Raw genomic sequence first — 22219 nt, forward strand, 5'->3', positions numbered from 1 at the left:
GGGACCTTTGATGCATTTAAAAAAGGAGCTTTTTGGAAATAGGCTTTTAAGGCAGAGGATTGGCTCTTATGGTGAAAGTTTTCATCAGATGCATAGGATTGATATTACAAGATAGATGGAACATTGTCTTTCCTTCTGATCACTCCCTGTAACTAACCACTTCTGCCTGTATCTTGGGCCAAGCCTACATATGTATAATCTCCTCTAACTCCAACTCCCCATGAAAACATGGTGAGAGTTAATAGGGATTTGGATCAGTCACTTCATTCAGAAAGTAAGACCAGGGAGTAACATAGAGGTGTTGCATTTACCCAAAGTCATACTGCCAATTAGGGGAAAATAGTCGGGACAAGAATGTAAAACAGGGCCTGCAAGCATATCAGTGCTGTTCTCCAGGGCTACTTCATAGCAAAGTAACATTCCATTAACTAGGATTCAGATTTATTGCATGGAAAATATACTATTGAAACAAAGTGATGGTGCCACTGGACACAGATGACTTCAGAGGAGAGAGGGAGGCTGGTGGATTTGCCTAGCTTCCTTCACGTGAGTCTAGTTCACTTGCTAGTCATGACATCTCCTTCATGACATCAGGAAGATGTCATGATCCTCTTCAAAAACGAAGGACAAGCAATAGTCTTATTGGCAGCTACTTCCCCTTTTTAAGGTAAAAATGAACAGAACTTCCCTTTCTAGGTCAAGGGGGAAGATGCTAAATGTGATTTAATTGTTATTTTTTAGGTTGTGTTGTTCTTATTTATATTTTTTGGTCATTCATTTAATTAAGTTCTTTCTATACATAGATACTGTGCCAATCTATGGGAATACCAAGAAAGGCAAAACCATAGAGACTAGAGATAGAAACTTTAGAGAAACCAGTTTTGTTAGATTATAGAATTCAAAGAGGGGGCAGAAAAAAAATGTAAGATCAGAAAGCTAGGGGTGGGCCAGATTATGAGAAGCTTTTAGTGCTAAATGGAGATGTTTATATTTCATCCTTGAGATAATAGAATGGTCTCACTGAAGTAGGGAGTGACAGTACCAGAACTATACTTCCAAATAAACAAATCACACTGACTGTTGAGCAGAGGATACATTGGAGTGGGATAAGTTTGAGGCAGAAAAATCATTAGAAGGTTATTGTATCCTGAGAGATTTGCTATGGACAGTGTCATCCATATTCAGAGAAAAAAAACTATGGGGTTTGAATGCAGAACAAAGCATACAGTGTTCACTTTTTTAAAACTTCCTTTATGTTTTTCCTTTCTTTCTCTTGTTTTTTCCTTTCTATTTAGTTCTAATTTCTCTTTTACAACATGACTAAAAAGGCAATATGTTAAAACACTATTGTAAATGTACAATTTTCACCAGATTGTTTGCCACCATAGGAAGGGATGAGGAAAGGGAACTTGGCAGAAAACAAAGTGGGATTCATAAACTTACAAATGGATGACTGTTGAAAACTGCCTTTTCATGTAATTGGAAAAATAAAATAAAATTTCAATTTAAAAAAGGTTATTGTGGTAGTGCAAATGAGAGATGATGAAGGTCTGAAGTAGTAAAGTTGTGTCTTTGTGAATAGAGTCAAGAAATCCTATGCAGGTAGAAGGGACAAGATTTGGCAATGGATTGAATGTTGGAGGATGAATAGGAGTGAGTTGGGGGGGTGAGTAATGAATCAAGGATGGCACCAAGTTGTGAATCTGGGTGACTGGGAAAATGGTGTGTTTGTTGATGATACTATGGCAATTGAGATGGGGGAAGGTTAAAGGAGAAAAAGATGAATTCTTTTGGGCACATTGTGATATTGAGATATCTATTAGATATCTTGAGATGTCCAAGAGGCAGTTGGCAATGTATAGAATAGGACATGAGATCAGTAATCCATATATAGATCTGGTAATCATATGTGTAAATATTATAATTAAACCTATGGAAGCTAATGAGATCATCAAGTGAAATATTAAGGAAAGGAAAGAATTCAGAACGTATCATAAGAACTTTTAGTTTTAGTGAGCATGACATGGGTGGAGAATGGCAAAGGAGGTTTGAGAAGGATCAGTCAAAACAGGTAGTGGGAGAACAGGCAAAGGAAGATGTCAGGAAAACCAAGAGAGGAAAGAATATCCAAGAGAGGATGATCATCAACATCTGAAGCTACTTACAGGTCAAACATTTAGAATAGGCCACTTGATATGGCAATTAAGACATCTCTGATAATTTTGGAGAAGATGATTTCATATGAATGATGAGGTAATAAAACCAGATTGTAGAGGGTTTGGAAGAGAGCATTAGGAAAGAAAGTTATAGCCTCTGTAGACAGTTTTCTCAAATATGAATACTGTAGACAGTATTCTCAAATATTCTTGAATTGCTCAGTGTGAGTTATTTGTACTGATTCATTTCTTTAATATAAAAAACAATATCCCCCCCATTTCTGCTACATGTGATTCAATATTTCATCAATCATCACTTCAGGTAATCCTGCTTCTTGTTATTAGCCCTAGAATATTTTGATATTGTTATGTTCAGTCATTTTTCAGTCATGTTCAATTCTTCATGATCCTATTTGGGGTTCTCCTGGCAAAGCTACTGAGGTGGATTGCCCTTCCTTTTCCAGCTCATTTGACAGATAAGGAAACTGAGGCAAACAGTCACATGATTTGCTCAGAATCACTCTAGTAAGTGTCTGAAGACAGAATTGAACTCAGGAGGATGATTCTTCCTGCTTCCAGATCTGGCACTCTTATCCACTGTGCCCTTTGCTACCCACATTTTCATTTAGGGAAATGCTGATAATAAGCAACTAAAATGAGATGTTAGGTCTATCCTGGTGTCATTTATCCAAATTCTCCCTGTCCATTTTCATAAACAGTGGAGAATTGGTTTTAATACCTCAAGTATCTTGGCATCTTGTTCCCATATTAATGTCTTATGCAGAGCACAGTAGTTGGGGAAAACACCTGCCTTTATAATACCTTGGTCAGCTGATGTAGTTGGCATGATAAATGGAATTTTATATTGCCATCAGATAGTGTTTGGTTAATCATCTTTGTTTGCGTGATACACCCATCTCTTTATGGAGGCATCTCATAGGGAGAGGGTTGCAGATATTTATGCCCAAGTGAAGTGAGCTTTTTTACATACCTTAACTCTTACTTAAATTATCACGGATCATACTGCTGGCAGGAGAATCCAAGTGTAGATTGAATTTCTGATTGGTTTTGTTTTTCTTCATCTCTTTTAAATTGCATGTGTGCACATCTGTTGTAGGCCGTGAACTGCTTTGGGAGAGTTGAACCTCTTGCAATTTGGCTTCCTTTTACTCATAATTCACAGTTGATGATGACTTTGAACTTCATTTCCAACTTACTACTAGAAGCTTTTTGCTTTCACCATCACCCAGACTCAGGACTTTGAGAAAGCTCAGTCCAGCTAGAACCAGAACCAGAACTGTCTTTGCTTCTTTATATGGGATTTGGTCGTGAAATCACAGGGTACAAGGTTCTATATCTTTTTTTCCCCCTTCATGTATGGAAACAAGAGAAAGACTAAAGTTTAAGATAGCTTGTTTTGATTTAACCTGTAGAAAGGGAAAGTATACTTGAATTATTCAAACACATGGGATCTATCTTAAGCTATTTTGGTTCTGTAAACTTTGAGAAAATTCTGCAGAGTCCAGATGAGGAGAAAATGGATATGCGTTTCACATGCCAGACTTGTGTTCTCAATGCTTTGTAATCAATTCAGACAGACATATAAACATAAAGAAGGCATGTCCGTTAAATATGTACTGGACAGGGGAGGAGTTGACTTTGAGTGCCCTAAGATCAGGCTGACACAAATTTCGATTCTTCCTCAACTTTGTTGCCAGGCTTAGTCATCATTAATTGGCATGACCTTGTAGACATTCTTCTGCAGATAATCTCTTACAGATGTAAAGCTCATCATTAGGCCCAAATTTTTCATTCTGGAACTAAGGGTGATGATGTTTGTCCTTTTTTTTTTTTAATTTAGGGGGTTTTTGAGGCAGGGTTGGGGCAAGGCAAAGGGATTAAGTGCCTTGCCCAAGGTCTCACAGTTAAGTATTAAGTGTCTGAGGCTGGATTTTAGCTCAGGTTCTCCTGACTCCAGGGTCAATGCTCTATCCACTGTGCCACCTAGCTGCTCAAGATTGCTCATTACTGGCTTAGCCCTTTCCCTAGTCTTCCTTCAGAATTCTTCAGATTCAGCCATATTGGGGAGGGGGTGAACATCTGACCCCCAAAGAGAGGATTCATTCTTTCTAGTGTATTGCTCCTCCTTTAATGTTCCTTCACAACTGAGCTCCATGGCCCTCTCCTTTTCTCTCCAGCTGCTAGTATTCCCACCGCCCTACAAATTCCCATGTATTTATGTTGAATATATTTTAAATATACTTATGTCTACATTCCTTAACAGAATGTATGCTCCCCAATGACAAGAACTCTATATTTTTCTATTTCTAACTCACAGACCTTCTCACAAAACTCTGTACCTGCTTGTTGGTTGAATAGAGAACACAGCCCATTTCAGTGTGTCCAGGAAACACAAGAACAAGATTTTAGTAGGAAAAAATATTTTGTAATAGGTTAAGAAATAAAAAATTCCTGAAGCAAATAAAGTTGTTAAAACCCAAAACTTCCTTTTATAAAAATTATAGCTATTATTTGGATGCTTACTCCATTAAAAGTAGTGACTAATCATCTCCTGAAAGTGTTTAAGGTAGTAATAAAGCTACTTTTTTGGAAATCTAGGGGGCTGTCGATTTTTCATATATAAATAGCAGCCATCAGACTGAGCAGTCTGAGCATATGCTGAAGGTGACTGGATTTGACCTTCATCTGCCTCTACTCCCGGAGACCTTTTTACCCAGGCTGTTTGATTTCAAACTCCATAGCTAGCAAAAGGGATAGTGACCATAGCCTTCAACCACAGATGCTGCCAAAGTTTAAGGTCAACAACAGTGTAACTTCTGATAACAGAGCTATGTTCCTCCAGTAGAACATCCCAGTTCCCCCTCTCTCTCTGCTCTCTGTGCTCCCCCCTCCAACTCTCTAGTGTGCATGACCACCCTCTTCCCAGCTTCCTTTGGTGTTTTGGAGATTCTGAGGCTTCTTATCCTGAGAGAATAATTCTGATATGTGAGGGGAGGAGGCAAAAATGACATGTCCCAAATTTAGGGGGCATTTTAAAAGAGGAAAATGTCCTAAAAGGAAGCCTGACTATATCTCATAAGCTTCAGATAGATCTGACAGAGGAGACTGGAATTAGAAGTTTCACATTCCCTTCACCAGATTTTTCCAGATATGGAGATATGGCTCGTTCTTGCCCAGGTGTTTGTCATTTTAAAATCTTCATCCCCTTCAGCTTATTTTGATACCTTCCCCTGTTAATCAGTTGATTCTAATCATTTCATAGCCAAAAATCTAGTCACAGAGAGCCTCCCATCCTACTCTGATAGCCTCAGGCCTCTTTCCAAAGCCCTCAAACATGGACATCCATCAGACTATGCCCAGGCTCCCTCTCCTTATCTCACTAGAGCTGAGGATGGCATGTTGCTCACTGAATGTCCTTGGGTTGTAGATATGCTCCTGAAAAGTGTGCAAATCAGTTTAGAAAGTCAAAGAATACTCTAAATGTGGGCTACCATATTATAAGCCTAATCCTTAAAAACTCTCAATTTCCTAAATCAAATCATATTTTCAATGCACAAGGGGACTTTGCTATTTAAGGAGGACTCCATAATAAATCCTTTTGTAAAGTAACAGTACTGTACTGGGAATAATCACTTTCTAGTTTATCTGCATAGCTTGCCATAGATCATGTTTTATGGATGCAAAATGCACCAGAACTGAGCACCCCTTGTATTAGAAACTATGATTTTAAAGCTTTTACAGACTATTTTTGTGTTTGCAAAATGATTTAAGTTGTTTGGTGATTCTGTTCATTAATTTCTGTGCAGTAATTTTTATGAGTTAGGTCCATTTCATGACTCCCACTTTGTAGATCCAATGAGAATATCCATAAAGGATTTTGCACACCTTAAATCCTTAGATAATTTGAATTGTTATGGGAGAAAAATGGAGATCAAAGAGTCTTGAACACCATGGTAGAGGACTGGCCCCAGAGTGAGGGGAGGATTCAGAATATCAGGGTGTTACTAGGTGGTGTGGTCTTGTTGCCTCCTGATTCACTAACTAGTCAGCTTGTGACATTCTGACTTATATTTTCCCCAGGTCCACTTTTAAGACTTTGGCTTACACATGTGTCTGAGAGTTGGGTGGGAACTGTGGGGACAATAACAGTTTCATGTGTAAGCAAATAGACCCTGCGCTTGCCCCCCCCCCCCCCCCCCATTTTGCTTTGGGAGAGGGCCGAGCATGGCCCTTGTAGCTGTGCTTGACCAGGTCCCAGAGCTGCTGGGGACATCATTGTGATGCTGCTTTTGTTTCTTTCTTCCCCTCTTCTACAGTGGTTCACACCATTCAGGAAGCCCTTCTGCACACTGTTCTAAAAATAGTGGCTCTTTGGACACCTCCAAAGTCTACATAGTCACACACAATAGTGGCCAACAAGTTACTGGGTCAGTGTCCAAATCCTACCACAGACAAGGGGCAGTCAGCAAATACGTTATTGGTTGGAAGAAATCAGAAGGCAGCCCTACACCCGAGGAGTCAGAAGTCAGTGAGTGTCAGGGGTAAGTAAAGCACCTTCTTATTCTTCCATCTTGCCAAACTAACAAGGAAAGAAAGAAAAGGAAAATGAGCTTTTCTTGTGATTGTCTCTTAAACTTTTTTCCAAAAAATTTTAGGTTTTATCTTATATATTTTTCTTCATAATCTTGTGTCCATTTCCCAATTTCAACATAAAGAATTAAATGAAGTGTTTTTTTCTTCTTAAAGGCCAAAGCTAATTTTTTCAATAGAAATAACTGTAGAAAAGTATTATTTATGTTAAAAACTGTGAGAAACGAAAAATCCAAGGGTAGGAGAGTACACACATTAAATTTGAGGTGGAACTAAGTGATTCTTTCTTTTTTTTTAGATTTTTGCAAGGCAAATAGGGTTTAAGTGGCTTGCCCCAAGGCCACGCAGCTAGGTAATTATTATTAAATATCTGAGGTCGGATTTGAACTCAGGTATGCCTGACTCCAGGGCCAGTGCTCTAGCCACTTAGCCGCCCGAGCTAAGTGATTCTTAAACAGCAGCATCAAAAAAAAAATTGTATTTGTTTAATCTAATTTTAACATTGCTTTGGTTTCTTTTTTTTTAATGGTTCTTTTATACTTATTTATAAAAGAAAAAAATGCTTTTTGAGCCTGAGACAGAATCTTTTCTGTGTATTTGATTGTTTTGTTTCTATACTTGCGAAGAAAGTGGTAGATTCTTACATGTTTCAGGATGTGCAGAAGAACACTAACCAAAACAATTTATATGATTTTTAAAGATTCTTGACCTAAAAAAAGATATTGTATATTCATTTTAAACCCAAAGTTAATGTTTTCAACTGGACTAACCCACTAAAATAGCATCATATACTTTCAAGTGCACACTTGTTCTTTGATGTATATTAAAGATGCATTTGTGTAATTCTGGAACTTTAGCAAAAAAAAGTATATCTTTTAAAATTTATTTTCCATTTTGTAAAGTCATCTCCTAGATACATGGTTAAAAGGTGCTACTGTTATAATCAATGGGGTGCAGTGGTTAGAGAGCTGGCCTAAAAGCTATAAAGAAGGAGAAAGAGGGGAGGCTAGGTGGCATAGTGGATAAAGCACTGGCCTTGGAGTCAGGAGTACCTGGGTTCAAATTTGGTCTCAGACACTTAATAATTACCTAGCTGTGTGGCCTTGGGCAAGCCACTTAACCCCATTTGCCTTGCAAAAACCTTTAAAAAAAGCTATAAAGAAAGTTTCAACTTGACACATGCTGCCATTTGACTTGTTAATGACTGAGATTGAGAGGATCATTGATCTTCAGAAGCTTTGAAGGATCCCTAGCAGTGTTGAGTTACTTGCTGCCCCCTCAGTGTTATTTATTATTTATTTTTTATACAAGGGGAAACTGGTGCAATTAATTTATTGAAAAAATATTGGACCTACAAATTGAATCAACTTACCACAGATCTTCCACAATAATAATGAGAATGACAAAAAATAATAGAAGCTAACATTTATGTAGCACTTTGAGGTTTACAAAGCATTTCATAGTTATCATCATCATCATCATCATTATTATTATTATTATTATTATTATTATTATTATTATTATTAGGCTTTTGCAAGGCAGTGGAATTAGGTGATTTGCCCAAAGTCACACAGTTAGGTAATCATTAAGTTTCTAAGGTCAGATTTGAACTCAGGTCCTCCTGACTCCAGGACCAGGGCTCTATCCACTGTGCCACCTAGCTGCCCCCATAGTTATTTTATTTAACCTCTATCTGCCTCAGTTTCCTCATCTGTAAAATAGGGATAAAAATAGTACTTTACAGGATCGTTGTAAGGATAATAAAGTGCTTAATAACACAGTAGTTGGCAATAGAAAGTATTATATAGTTGTTGTGGTTGTTATTACTATCATTATCATTTTTATTATTCTCACAATAGTAGGGTCACATCATTAGTATCTGAGCTCAAATTTGAACTCAGGTCTTTTGAATTCAGGCCTCTTGATCCACTGTACCTTCCCTAGCTACCTGTATAGTACAAATAAGACTTGTTATTGCAGACCAGCCCCTTCCCATAGACAATATGGTGGCAAGGCCTAGGATGTGGGTCAAGACCAGATGACAGAAGTTGGTCTTGCCAGAACTCCTCTTTGTAAAAATACTAGCAAGTCAAGAATTTCCTAAGAAGGATCTTGAGGAGGCTCTTTGTACATGGCTTGCAAACTTAACCAGTACATCTTCCACATTGATTTTCAAAGTTTCCCTCCTTCCTCACCCCATTTTTTTGTTTTTCATGTGTTCTTGAAATACTTAAATATGCACAGAAATTTATATCATTTTAGGAACAAAGTGATGGATTTTTTTTCCCAGAGAAATTGTCATTAGTTTTAATGATTCCAACTTAAGCATTTTCCCTGGAAGCTTTTATTTAGCTTGTTGCAACATGAGCCTCTCTGAACCCACATGCCTCAGAGATGCTCCACACAGCTCTTTGGGATGGCCTAATTCCTAGAGCTAGAGTTCAGGAGCAAAGGCCAGCATCTTTGCTAAGGTGGCGCAGCCACTGATTGCGCAGCATTAGCCAGTAGCCTGTGGACTCCAGTCTGTGCTTGGCATCTGGGGGAAGCTACAGTTCCTCAAATTACACTTCCATGGTAAACCCTTGACAGATCACTATGTCGCTTCCCTCCTAAAAGAGAGTTGAAAGACAGTAATGCCATTTGACAGTCTTTTGTTGACAATACATACATTTTTATATACTGATAATTAAGGGAGACAGATGTTTTATTTATCCAAACAGCTTTATGAACTTGCTGATAATGCAACATGTGAGGCACGTGTCAGAAATAGTTACTCAGAACCTCGGGCATCTCCTCTGAACACCACAGGATTTGGACGTGGGGTCGGGGGTCTGGTCACCTCAACCTCCAAGTTTTTGTGAAGCACACACATGGATTTAAAAACATTGGCTCATCTCTAATGAATAATTGAAACTCTGTTTCCAAATCCAAACTAGGGAAAAAAGGAAACAGACTTCATTGGAGGAAGCCGCAGCTTGTTTCCATATATTGTGCACTGGGAATATGATTTGTTTTTGAATTATTCAAAAATCTTATCTGGCAATTGAACTTAGTTCATAAATGTAAAATGACTTAGGGATTTGGAGTGAAGGGGGAACAAAACTGAGCTGACCTAATAATAAAGAAATGCACAAGTTTCTGTGTGTATGTGTTTTTGAACACTAGTTATTGCATTTTAACTTACAACGTCACAGGTAGTTTGCTGGTTGACCACTGATCCTCCCTTTTTTATGCTGATCTTTCTAACAGAATGTATAGTGATATGGAAGCCTTGTCTTCATCAAGTCAACACCAGAATGTAGTGGAGGATGCAGTTTCTGAAACCCAACATGTCCTGTCCAAAGAAGACTTTTTGAAGTTAATGCTTCCTGGCAGCCCTTTGGTGGAGGAGGGCCGAAGAAAGGTGAGCTAACTTCAAAGGATTTTCAGTCCTCATGAGAGACAGTTACCCAGAAGTGTAATCCACTATTGTTCCTGAAAAGGATCCCCATAGAACCCACTAGTTTATATCAATTAAATGTTTTTAAAGAAAGGAGTCACAAATAAGAGACAGTAAAAATTAGGAGGACAGGGACTCAAGCCTAAAAGTAGAAAGTACCCTGAAACAGAGTCAGAAACAATTTGTACATCTTTTTTATCTATAGATTTAATGTCTTCACTGAGAGCAGAAACTTAAATAGGAACTGAATTGCATGAGGATAGGGTTAATATAGATTCAGGCCCATTTGAAGAACCCAGGTAATTGTGATAATGATAAAGAAGACATGCCCCTAAACACTACTAAAAGCCTGCTCACCTGCAATTGAATCTTGGGCTTGAAACCCTGGGGAAAAGAAAATATCTATCTATATCTATCTATCATCTATCTATCTATCTGTCTGTCTATCTATCTATCTATCTTATTGCATGTATTAGTTCAAATAATGAGTTGCCAGTATAGTTTTTTAAAACACTGGCCACATAAAAGATGAGCTAAAGTGATTTTTTAAAGCTCTGATCTGGAATGGGCATTACAATATTTTGTATGTTAGAGCATCTCTCTGGGTTCAAGGCCTAACTTCATTACTTATGTAAGTAAAGCTGCACCTGTAATCATGAGTCAGTAAGGTGGGGCCTGAATTCAGGAGAACCTGAGTTCAAATGTGACCTCAGACACTGGGTAGCTGCCTAGCAAGTCACTTAACCTCTGCCTGCCTCAGTTTCCTCATCTGTGAATTGAGGCTAATACTAGCACCTGCCTCCCAGAGTTGCTGGGAAGAATATTTATAAAGCTCAGCATAGGGGGCAGCTAGGTGGCACAGAGGATAGAGCACCAGCCCTGGAGTCAGGAGTACCTGAGGTAAAATCCTTCCTCAGACACTTAATAATTACCTAGCTGTGTGACCTTGGGCAAGTCACTTAACCCCATAGCCTTGCAAAAACCTAAAAAAAAAAAAAGCTCAGCATACTCAGCATAGTCCCTGGCCTGTAGTAGGTGCTTCATGGATATTGATGATGATGGTGATGGTGGTGACTAGAAGAGAATTCTAAAGTGATTAGAATTTAGTGTCTACATTTAGGATTTCCTTTGCATATTTCAGTTATGTAGCTTAAACGCATTTTTGTCTCAGCTGAAAGGAACTAGTTGGGTACTATAGTCCTGGTCATTTCTTTTTCCTTTCAACTAAATTGGACATGTGGGAGAATTAACATTCTTCTCTCCCTCATCTTAAGGAAGGTAGGCAGAAAAGGGAGAGAGGTAGTGAGGGCTTCTAATCAGTTTTCCATCCCTTCTCCCTTTCTACCCAGAAAGTGCTCAGCTTTCCTTTCTAACTCTGCTTTACTCTGACAAAGAGAAGACATGTTCCATTTAGTCGTCTATGTTAGTAATAATGATTACTTTATAAAAGCAGAAAGAGCAGAAATGGGAGGGCTTCTCTGTAAAAGCAATATGTCTGATGCTCCTTTCAAAATGGAGAATGGTATAGGAAGGGAGGGGAAAGAAATATGCACGTAAATATAATAATTTTAAAGACAGATTAATGCCGGTAGATTGACTGCCATCCTGACAGGTCTATTAGATTTAAAGCTGAAAAAAGGTTAGGAAAATGGAAGGCTGTTACTTTGTAACTGAGTGAGATTAGACAAATCGCTTAACCTTGTTTGGCCTCAACTGTCTTTTTTTGTCAAACGTCAGACCTTGCCTGTCTGGAGGCAGAGGGGCCGGGCAGGAGATTCACAATTCTTCCTAGCTCTAAATTCAAGACAGTCAAATTAGAAGCATATGAGAAGTTTAGAGCTAGAAGAGACCTTGGAAACCAGGGGTTGGCTGCACAGTGCAGTGGCTTTGCACTGCCTCTGATACTCGCCCTTCCTGGGCTTCAGTTTTCTTACCTTTTAAGTGGAGAGAGGGGATTGAGACAAGATCATCTCTGAGGTCTCTTCTCCTTCTTGATCTGGGATCCTGTTTATAGACCCAGATTTTACAGATGAGTAAGCTGAGGCCCTGCACATCACCGCCTTCTAGGTAGGGGAGCCAAGACCAGAGCGCAGCCTTCCAGGACAGTGATCTTCCATTGATATGCTTATGCTTATTGAAATAGAAAATGTTTGTGTTTTTCTATTTATTAATGACAGCGAGTCAAAATAGAAAAAAAAAAGAAAAGAGTAGTCAAATATTCTGATTTCCTGAAAATGCAACCATACTCCAACTGAATTATAGACTTGGAATAACACAAATTAAATATTATCTCAAGAAACCTTAATTCATTCCTAGCTATAATAATGTGCTGAAGAATGTACTAGTCATGCGTATGGAGGGAACTGGATCCTGATGAGTCTCTTATTCTTATGCATTTATATTAACATAAGCTCATTAAAATTTTAAACTTCACAAGGATGTATGTGGAGATTGTCTATTTATGTGTATGTGTGTGGACATATGTATACATGTATTTTAAATGCATGTATCTATGTTATATATCTATATATCACATAAATAATATAAATCAGAAAACAAAGAAGAATGAGTACAGCTATGAATGCAGGCTATTGAAAAAATAAATTCTGGTAGCACATCCTTTTTGTCAAGAGATTCCTCTTTTAAAACTGCATTTTCCTTTCCTGGTATATGTTTAACTTTGTAGGCCATGTACATGATTTATGTAAGTATTCATCGGTTAGGAAGAGGAAAGACAGAATGGAAGGAACACAAAGAATAGGGATATTTTTAGCTTTTCTACTGCATTCACAAACTTAAATGGTCATTTCTGTACTTATTTGATGTAAACAGTATTTAAGGTTAGCCAGGCGATCTTATTTGTTTATCCAACGGGATATGCCTCAGGATGTAAAGTAACACATTGGAAATGTGGAGGTTTGTTTGATTTTGTTTTAAGGTAGGTGTGTGTGTGTGTGTGTGTGTGTGTGTGTGTGCGCACGCGTGCTTGCGTACGTATTTTTGTATGTCTCTTCAGAATCATGTATTTAGTAAACACTACTGGGAGAAAATTTTTTTTTTCTGAAAGTTATCTTTAACACAGAACAGTTTGATGGAATTCATTTTTTTACTAGACTTTACTATTTTCATTTGATTTATTTGGATATCCTATATAAGACTGTGATATTTGAAATTAGTTTTATTGTCATGTGGATTAGATTGAAGCTCATATTCAGTTGATCAGTGCTGAAATTGCCTGGTATTAAAAACCTAGTCGTTTCAAATTAAAATCCAACAGCTTTATGTGTGCGTGTGAATAAATGTTGCCTGAAATGGTAACCTTCTCTGTTTCCTGGAGCCATCATCATCATAAGGTTGTGGAGGCTCCATTTAGCATTTCAGAATTAATAAAACTGTGTAGCATCTAATTAATTCATGACCATATTTTGCAGAATGTCAGAGGAAGAAGCATTAAAATCGAATAACTGCTCTGAAACTCCAGGACATTTCGCCAGGGGAGTTAGTGGATTTTCTCTGGCCTTTCTAAGCTGGTGTTGGTCTGCCTTACTGAGGAAGACCTCACAGAATGTTTTCATGGTGCTGTTTCAGACTCCGGTGCATCAAACAGAGGTTGTTCCTTGCCTTCATTTGTTTACTTAATGGCCCTTTTTTCCCTCCCCTCTTTTTGTACATGTAGTTTTCATTTTATGGGAACCTCTCACCAAGAAGGTCTCTGTACCGCACACTCTCCGATGAAAGTATATGCAGTAACCGCAGAGGATCTTCCTATGGAAGCTCACGGAGTTCCATCCTTGACCAAGCCTTGCCCAATGATATTCTGTTCAGCACCACCCCACCCTACCACAGCACACTCCCACCTCGGACCAACCCAGCTCCAGGCATGGGAAGCCTAAGAAGTAAGTGGCATTAGGCATGGTGTATTCATGACCGACTCTGATTGTCATTGGAAGAACTTCTAATTAATGCTGCATCCTCTGTTTCATTGGTTAGACCTGGGTCTGAATCCCTGGTCTGCTGCCAACTAGCTGTGTGACCTTTAAAAAGCAATCACTTCCCTTCCCTGAAATTCACTTTATCTCTAAAATGAGAAGGGGTGGACCAAGATCATACACCTAGATCTGGTGGCAATTTAATCCCACCTCTTCATTTTTCTGGTGAGGAAATGAAGGGTTAAAGTCTTGGGACCAAGATCACACATGCTAAAGGTGGAAATTGAATCCAGCTCCTCTGATTCTAAAGCCTGTGTTCTTCATACTCTAACACATTTTCTCCTACCTGCTGACTCCAATGTGTTTTTTAAATTAATGTTTTTCTATTAATTTTGTTTTTAATTTTTAAGTTCTAAATTCTCTCTTTCCCTCCTTTATGGTCTTTTAATAGAAAGATAATTTTGTTGTTCTTCAGTCATTTCAGTTGAGTTGGACTCTGCATGACCCTAGTTGGGGTTTTCTTGGCAAAGATATTGCAGTGGTTTGCCATTATCTTCTCCAGTTCATTTTACAGATGAGAAAACTGAGGCAAACAAAAATAGGTAACTTGTCCAGAGTCATATAACTAGTTAAGTATCTAAGTTCAGATTTGAACTCAGATTTCCTTGACTCTAAACCTGGCACTGTATCCATTGTGCCACCAGATATTTGCCCTCAGAAAGACAATATATTGCATAGTAAAAAGAGCATTGGACTTAAGTTAAGAGACCCAGGACTAAAATCCCATTTAGACATTTGGACCATGAACAAGCTTTTTCATCTTTCTATGCCACTACTTTCCTCATCTCTAAATGGGAACAATAGATTTTGTACCATCTGTCAGACAAGATTGTTGTGTGGAAGATGCCTTATAAACCTCAAAATTCTGTGTTAATATCATGACTCTTACTTTGAAAATATGAAAAATGTTAAAAGAAACATTTTTAGAATTTTATTTAAGGGCCAATGGGGTAAAGTGACTTGTCCACAGTCACACAGCTAGACAATTATTAAGTGTCTGAGGCTGGTTTTGAACTCAGGTCTTCCTGATTCCAGGACCAGTGTGCTATCCATTGTGCCACCTAGCTGCCCCCAAAAGAGACATTTTTGGCAAAATATGCAACAATTTTTATACTGCTCTATTGAGTTAACTGAAAAACCTACTAAGAAATATTGATAAAAGTCAAGTTCAGTCCTCATTAAATCTTTGGAGTGAAGTTTTATAAATGTGAAGGAAAAAAGTATAAATGTGAAGAAAAAATAGGAAAAAGGGAAAAAGTGATCTCCCTTTTTCATCTCTCTTTGCTTGTCTTCTAAAATAAATACATGGAGTAACATGAAAAAGAATAGATGACAAAGTCAGGCAGGCTAGTTTGTTTGAGCTCTACTTTCTATGACCCTAAGCAAGATCTTCAGCCTCTCTTGCCTTTCACTTCTTCATCTGTAAAATGATAACAGTTGAACTAGATAACCTCACAGGTTCTTTTCTGTTCCAAAATTGATTCTGAAGACTTGGACCAGTTCTAAAAACCAAACTTGTGGATTTTTTTTCCAAATTATTCTCTTCACTTATTGGTTTACCACCTTTTTTCCTAGGTAAAACTATTTCAGTTTTACAGAGATAAGAGAATTTTAAAGTATTTGTCATCATCAGGGTTGTATTTCACAACTTTTCGTATATTTTGATAGATCTTCCAAAACTCTTAGACTCAGTGAAATGATAACCTTGTTTGAACATCTAGTGAAGCAACTCAGTGTTGTAGTTGATGGAGCCCTACCACAAATCAGAAAGAGCTCAATTCAAATCCAGCCTCAGATGTTTACTAGCCATGGGATACTGGGCAAATCAGTATTCTCTTTTTGTCTCATTCCTTCATTTCTAAAATGCAGATAATAACAGCACCTGCCTCCCTGATTTGTCCATATCAAGTGAGATAAAATGTAAAATACTTTGGAAAAACTAAAGCAACCAGATAAATGCTGACTATTTTATTATTCTAAACTCGAATTGAAAACAATCCTTGTCTCCCTTTGAAGTTTCCTAATCTATTACTTCTAGTGACATAATCATCTAAATATTGTAAGATACATTTATGTAAATGATAGTAACAGTTGCAACAGTTCCTTGAGCACAATAGAATAAGGTACATAATGTGGGTCAAATATTTTAATATTTTCCAAAGAAGTTTACCTTTAAATGGATATTAATGTCATCTTCCATTTTTAGTTCACCACTTCAGCTTTTCAAAACTCTGCATTTCAGAAAGATTTTTTATTTCATCAGGATGGTATTCTTTCCACTATCACAGATCTTGACCCTATTATAAATTATCTGTATGCCATTTTAATATCCCTATTTCATGAATTACCATGATGAGTCTAGATTCTACTCCTTTTTTTTATAATTTACCTGAAACTTTGCAGTGATATTTCAAAGATTTTAAATAATATTTCATGCTGGAGAGAGTGTGGCCAGTCAGTCAATAAGCATTTATTAAGCACTTATTATTTTCCAGACACTATGCAAAAAGTGATAGGATACAAAGGAAGGCAAAAGCCTCACCTCTCTAGGGTTCAGGTTTCAATGGGAGGATTCAACCTGTAAACAGCCTTGTATGGATGAGATACATACAGGAAAAATGGGAGATAATCAACAGAGAAAAGTCTAGTTAAAGAGGTAGAGAAAGGCTCTTGTTGTGAGACTTTTTTGAGGACTTGAAGGAAGCCAAGGGGAGGAAATTACAGATATGGGAGACAGCCAGGGAAAATGCCCAGAGGTGGAAAATGGAGTGTCCATGGTAGGGAATAGCCAGGAGTCAGCATCACTCCTTGTTTAACAGTATATAGGAAAAAGACTGTTAAAGACCGGAAGGCATCAAGAAGCAAGGGTCTTTGAACACTAATCACATGATTTTATATTTGATCTTATGGTGACAGGGAGGCACTGGTGTTCATTGAATGAACAGACTTGTGCTTTAGGAAAATCATTTGACCTCTGAGCAGTGGAGAGACTTGAGGCAAGGAGACCAGCTACAGGTGAGAGGAGAGAGTCTTGCAGTCAGAATCACAGACTTGGGTCAGCTCCTGGCTGTCACATCTTCTAGTTGTCTTGAGGATTCTCAAGTTCCTGGGAGCATGCCATTCCTTATCCTCATCCTCACCCTCACCCTCATCTTCATCCTTGTCACGTGGTGTGTATCTCAGAGGTTTGTTATAAGGACTACTTGGTTAACCTTAAAGCACATGTGTATTGGTGAAAATCATTACCCTTGTGCTATACCATCTCCACTCTTGTGCTGTTTCACTCTTTCCAAACCACCAAGGCAGAGAAATAGGTTTTTCCCTGAAATACTACCATCCTTATCCACTGTCCCAAATCACAAACTGCTTTTTTCAATCCTTTTTCTTAGCAAGGCAAGAATTTCAGAGAATGTACCCAGCTAGTCCTTCTTGCCTGTTGCTGGGGGGGTGGGGCAGCCTGCTGCGGCAAAACTATTCAGTGTCTTTCCTCCAAAAACCTGGTTTTGCATCCAGGAACATAATGAGGGATGGTTACAAAAGCTATGGCTCGCCAGCTTCCCTTGCGGTGTTCCTCATTTGTTGGACTAAAGGTCGAGAGCTCTGTCTCAGGCCAGAGAGGCTCTCAGTGTCCAGAGTGGCCTCCTCCCTCCACTGAGGTAGGGCTAAATGGCTCCGAGCTTTCCTCCGTTACAGGTCATGCAGAGATTCTTGGAAGAGGCCCATGGAGCAGACTCCTGAGAAGTCAGGACCTTTTGGGAACAAGTAGACGCTGAAATGGGAGCCGTCTGCAAGGATAAATTCCTCACATATGTTTCCAAACAGGGACTGGAAGGGGATCCGGCATTTCAGACTTAGGTGGAGCTTTAGCTTCATGTAACCTTTGTGAAGGTGGGTTCCATCAGACTTCCTGGCTCTGACCGGCTGAAACTCAAATCACCAAACCTACAAATATCCTCAAATCTATCCTGGGAAGGAAGGGTAGTCATGAAAAGATTGAGGGACCCAAAGTTAGAGCTGGCAGGCAATTATTTAGTACCAACTATGTTCAGGAGCTGTGCTCAGGGTTGAAGATACAGAGAAAGTCAAAAAGTTCACATGCTCTTTGGGGAGACAGCACACAAATAACTGTTTACAAAGATATACAGGATAACTCGCCATCAGAACTTTGCCACCTAGAACAAACTGCTTAACTTTTATGGACTTTAAATTTCCTCATCTGTAAGATGAAGGAACTGCACTGACTGACCAGCTTTAACTCTGTGCTCCAGTTTGGAATATGAGGACTCCTGAATTGGAAAGTACCCAGGACTCATTTACTCTCACAATGCAAGGGGAATCAGGAGGAGAAAGCCTATAATAAACTGAATGAAGTCTTCTCTGAAGCAGATAGTCCAGCTGTCTCACATAGGGGGAAAAAATCCCAACAATAACTGCAGGAAGGACTGCCTTATGCCTATTTCTACTCATTCTCTTCACAGGCAGAACCTTTGGTAACAGAAATAATAACTTCTTAAAAGTCTCAAATTTTAATTTGCCTTAGACTGTTCCTATCTCTTGAACTCTTTAGTATTAATCATATATTTAGAAGCATTTTAAGGTCATACTTTTAGTGCATGAATCCCTTTTTTAAAGTCAAAGAAATGGATATCAGTTTCTGAATGACTTTTTAAGATGTTAAGATCTTAACACAGCCTGTCCACAGAAATGTTCTTCCTTGGGTCTTGTATTTAGGTCAGTATTTGTCTGTTTCTCGAAAGATTTGTGTCCTATTTGGATTATTTTAATAAAGGAATTCCATGATGAACTACTCAGAAAAAAATCATGAAAATGAGAATTGATATTTGCTGTGTTTTTAAGTCAGATACAGGTGATAATAAAAAGTGGAAAGTGATAAGCAATATTCTTAAACCTAAGTAATTGAATGGGGATTTTATTCATTTATGAAGGATAAGAAAAGATTTTACTTGTAAAATTTATGAAGAGGGAAAAAGATTAAACTGTTCCTTCAGTTTTAGAAGACCATAATTGAGGAGACAGGATCAAAGGCATATAGAGCAAAGTTACTAGGAAGGATGGGCATTCAACAAATCCTGCAGTACTAGCTCCTCTGAAAGAGGACATGTTTTTAAAGCACTTTATTGAGGCTAGTAAACCCTAGAATTTGTTACATATGAAAGATACTATTGGTTAAAAACAGTTAATAAAGTTATAGTTAAGTTCAATGACGATCGATGCTGATCATTAAAAAAACAAAGAAAAACAAGTTGTTTTGGTATAGATCCTTACCCTTTTAAGGCTGGTGTCTAGGAGAACAACAGCCATGCCTTTCTAAAAATGTCCCTAATGCATCTGCCAGAGATAGCGCATTGGGCTAGTTGGATCATTTCTCTGTTCTACTCTCTGTCTGTCCTTAATTTTCTCTTTGTTAAGTGTCCTGGGGTTTCTGCAGAGTGATCATAAAACTTGAGTTCTCTGACTACCAGGAAATACAAGACAGTTACTCGGTGCTTCTTATCAGAATAATATGATAATAATAAAATCAGAATTAATAAAGATGGATTATCTGAATGTGGGGATTTTTGTAAATAGACAGGAAGCCAAGACTCAGTGCCATCATGCCAAGAAGCCAGGTAGCAGAGTGGAGGAGATCTGGCAGAACTGCACAAACACTAACATTTCCTTTAAATATACTAAACAAAAACAAAAAACCCATAAGTGAACTGTGGAGCAGAACAAGCTGGAGCCACACCAGATGTGAATAGAAACAATAGGCTGGGAGAGAAGAGGAAATGACATTTCCCAAATAGAGGATTTCACTCTTTGCCAGTTGGTTTAATAGTTAAGTGTACTGCTTTCTGGAATCAGGGGTACAAGGGAAGAACTACTTTATTTGAAAGCTCCCAGAAAGTTCATTAGAGTCAGCATTTTTCTCCATAAGCATCAATTCATGATTGACCTAGACAGGTGATTGGCATATGTCTGGACCTTCTTTGGCATTTGAGTCTCAAAGGTGCCAAGGCCTTAGGTGAGTCATCATACTTATTCGATTTTCTGTAGAAACTTCAAATCTCATCCTTAATTCTTAGGCTCTCTAGGCTGTCCAATCAAATAGCCCTGCCACCGAGTAAGCAATATTTTTCCAAGTCAAAAATCAGAATGTTGGAAAAACCTTTTAAGGACTCTTTAAAAGTATACCATATTTCATTGTTATTTTATGAAATTGCAATGTCCTAGAAAAAGCTGGGATTTTTGTTTATCTAATATCACTAAGTTGTAAGATTAACTCAAAGTTCCCATTCACCTTGCATTCACCATGGTCTGAAGACTGACCATCTGTCTATAACCAAAGGCAGTTTAATGCTAGCCTTATCAAATGATACATAATATTTAGTTTCAGAACTTAGTAAGTAGTTATTAATAAATGCTTGTTCTCTCCCCTCTTGAACAAATACAAGACTGAGAACCTACATGATAAGTTTTATAATTTGAAGCAAAGCACTTTGTTAACTTTGCTGGTTTGTCAGTTTTTTTTTCTTCAGTTTAGTAAGGATATTTTACTTGCCTTACCTCCAGAGAGTTAATGTGACCTAGCAAATGGAGAGTTAATGCCAGAGCTAGAATCACCTGGGCTCAAGTTCCACCTGTAATACATGCTGGCTGTGTGATCTTGGGCAGATCACTTGAGAAGCCTTTGGCTATAGTTCTAACGTTGAACCATAGAGAGGAGACTGAAAAGAAAGATAGACACCCAGTGACTAATACCTCAGAAGATGATCCAGTCAACAACTGGTTAGATGCAAACAAATTTATGGAGTGAGAATCGTGGATCCTTTAAAGCTGATATGATTTCCCTCCATTCCTCAAGACTTCTTGGAGTCTGAAAAACAGTTAGAAGGTTAGCCTACTATTGGGTATTCAGGAAAGGCTGTTTTCCTTAACTGCCTACAGTTGAATTTGGCTCTGCCTTGCAGGACTGTGATGAAGATCAAAAATGCCTGAAAAACTCTCTAAAGAGAACCCTGTATAAATGTTAGCTTTACGTTTATTGATAATGCAACTAATGACAAAGCCAGTTCTTCATGTCCCATCATTAACTTATTATGGTATAGGGTTTTGTAAAGTCCTTTCTGACAGTCACTCTGATCTCTTCATCACAAGTAACCAAATTTGGTTTTAACTTAAAGAAGCTTTCTCTGTAAAAACAAAATTTAAATTTGATAGAACCCTGGAATTTCATAGTGGACATTTTAAAATAAACTATTTGTGGAGATATCATTTATCTGACTCAGTTTACAATCTGATGGGGGAGAAGAGACAATTATATGAAAGTCTGGATTCTACCTTTTCTCCAAATTTTAGTGAATATGACCTAGAACTAGAATATGACTACAGAACAGTCAGTGGTTAAAAATAAATTATAATTTAAAATCTCCTTTTTCTATATGTTACTATTATTAGTTGTGTATGGGCATGCATAGGTAATGTATGTATATGAAGCTAAAGATATATTTGTGATATATTTGAGATAGTTCAAAATGTAAAGGTCTAGGCAGCCCCAACTGTGCTGATCCTTTCTGTCCCAAGGATTAAGCATGTACAAATGGGGATCTAACATTCCTATACCTCCATTCTCAGGGAATGGCAGGTGAGAGAAAAGGAGTTCCGGGCTTTTCTCCACCTCCCCCCTCCCCAACAAGTTGAATCAGCTGCGGATTTAGTTGAGCTCCCCTTTACCCTGGCCAAGGACAAAGAATGTCCTCTTTTAGAAGCTTCTGCTTGGAGCATTAGCTGTTTAATCAAAGCAGAAAAAATGAGGAGGGTGGTTCACACCAGAAAAATATTATCTTTGTTATTCTCAAAATGGGGGTCAGTGGAGCAAGGGCAGAAATAAGTAAGTTAATAGGATGATTAGCAAGGTAGCATAACGTGAATAGTTTAACTGCTACTTTTGACAGTTCTTTTAGATATAAATGTGATAGAGATTAGCAAGGCCAAAATCCATGACTTTTGAATGAGGATAAAAG

At 38.1% G+C, this 22219-nt stretch overlaps 1 protein-coding gene across 10 annotated transcripts in view; it reads left to right on the forward strand.

Annotated features, from left to right (window-relative positions):
- SIPA1L2 (signal induced proliferation associated 1 like 2) overlaps positions 1–22219 on the forward strand; it is a 253060-nt gene that overhangs the window by 215021 nt on the left and 15820 nt on the right. For all 10 annotated transcript variants that reach the window (XM_074223003.1, XM_074223001.1, XM_074223000.1 and 7 more), the window contains 3 exons: positions 6494–6718; positions 10017–10170; positions 13883–14102. In XM_074223003.1, the coding sequence (XP_074079104.1) occupies positions 6494–6718; positions 10017–10170; positions 13883–14102 (599 nt within the window). The remainder of the gene's footprint in view (positions 1–6493; positions 6719–10016; positions 10171–13882; positions 14103–22219) is intronic.

The sequence above is a fragment of the Macrotis lagotis genome, chromosome 2, assembly GCF_037893015.1.
Source record: "Macrotis lagotis isolate mMagLag1 chromosome 2, bilby.v1.9.chrom.fasta, whole genome shotgun sequence".
In the NCBI taxonomy this organism is placed as follows: Eukaryota; Metazoa; Chordata; class Mammalia; order Peramelemorphia; family Peramelidae; genus Macrotis; species Macrotis lagotis.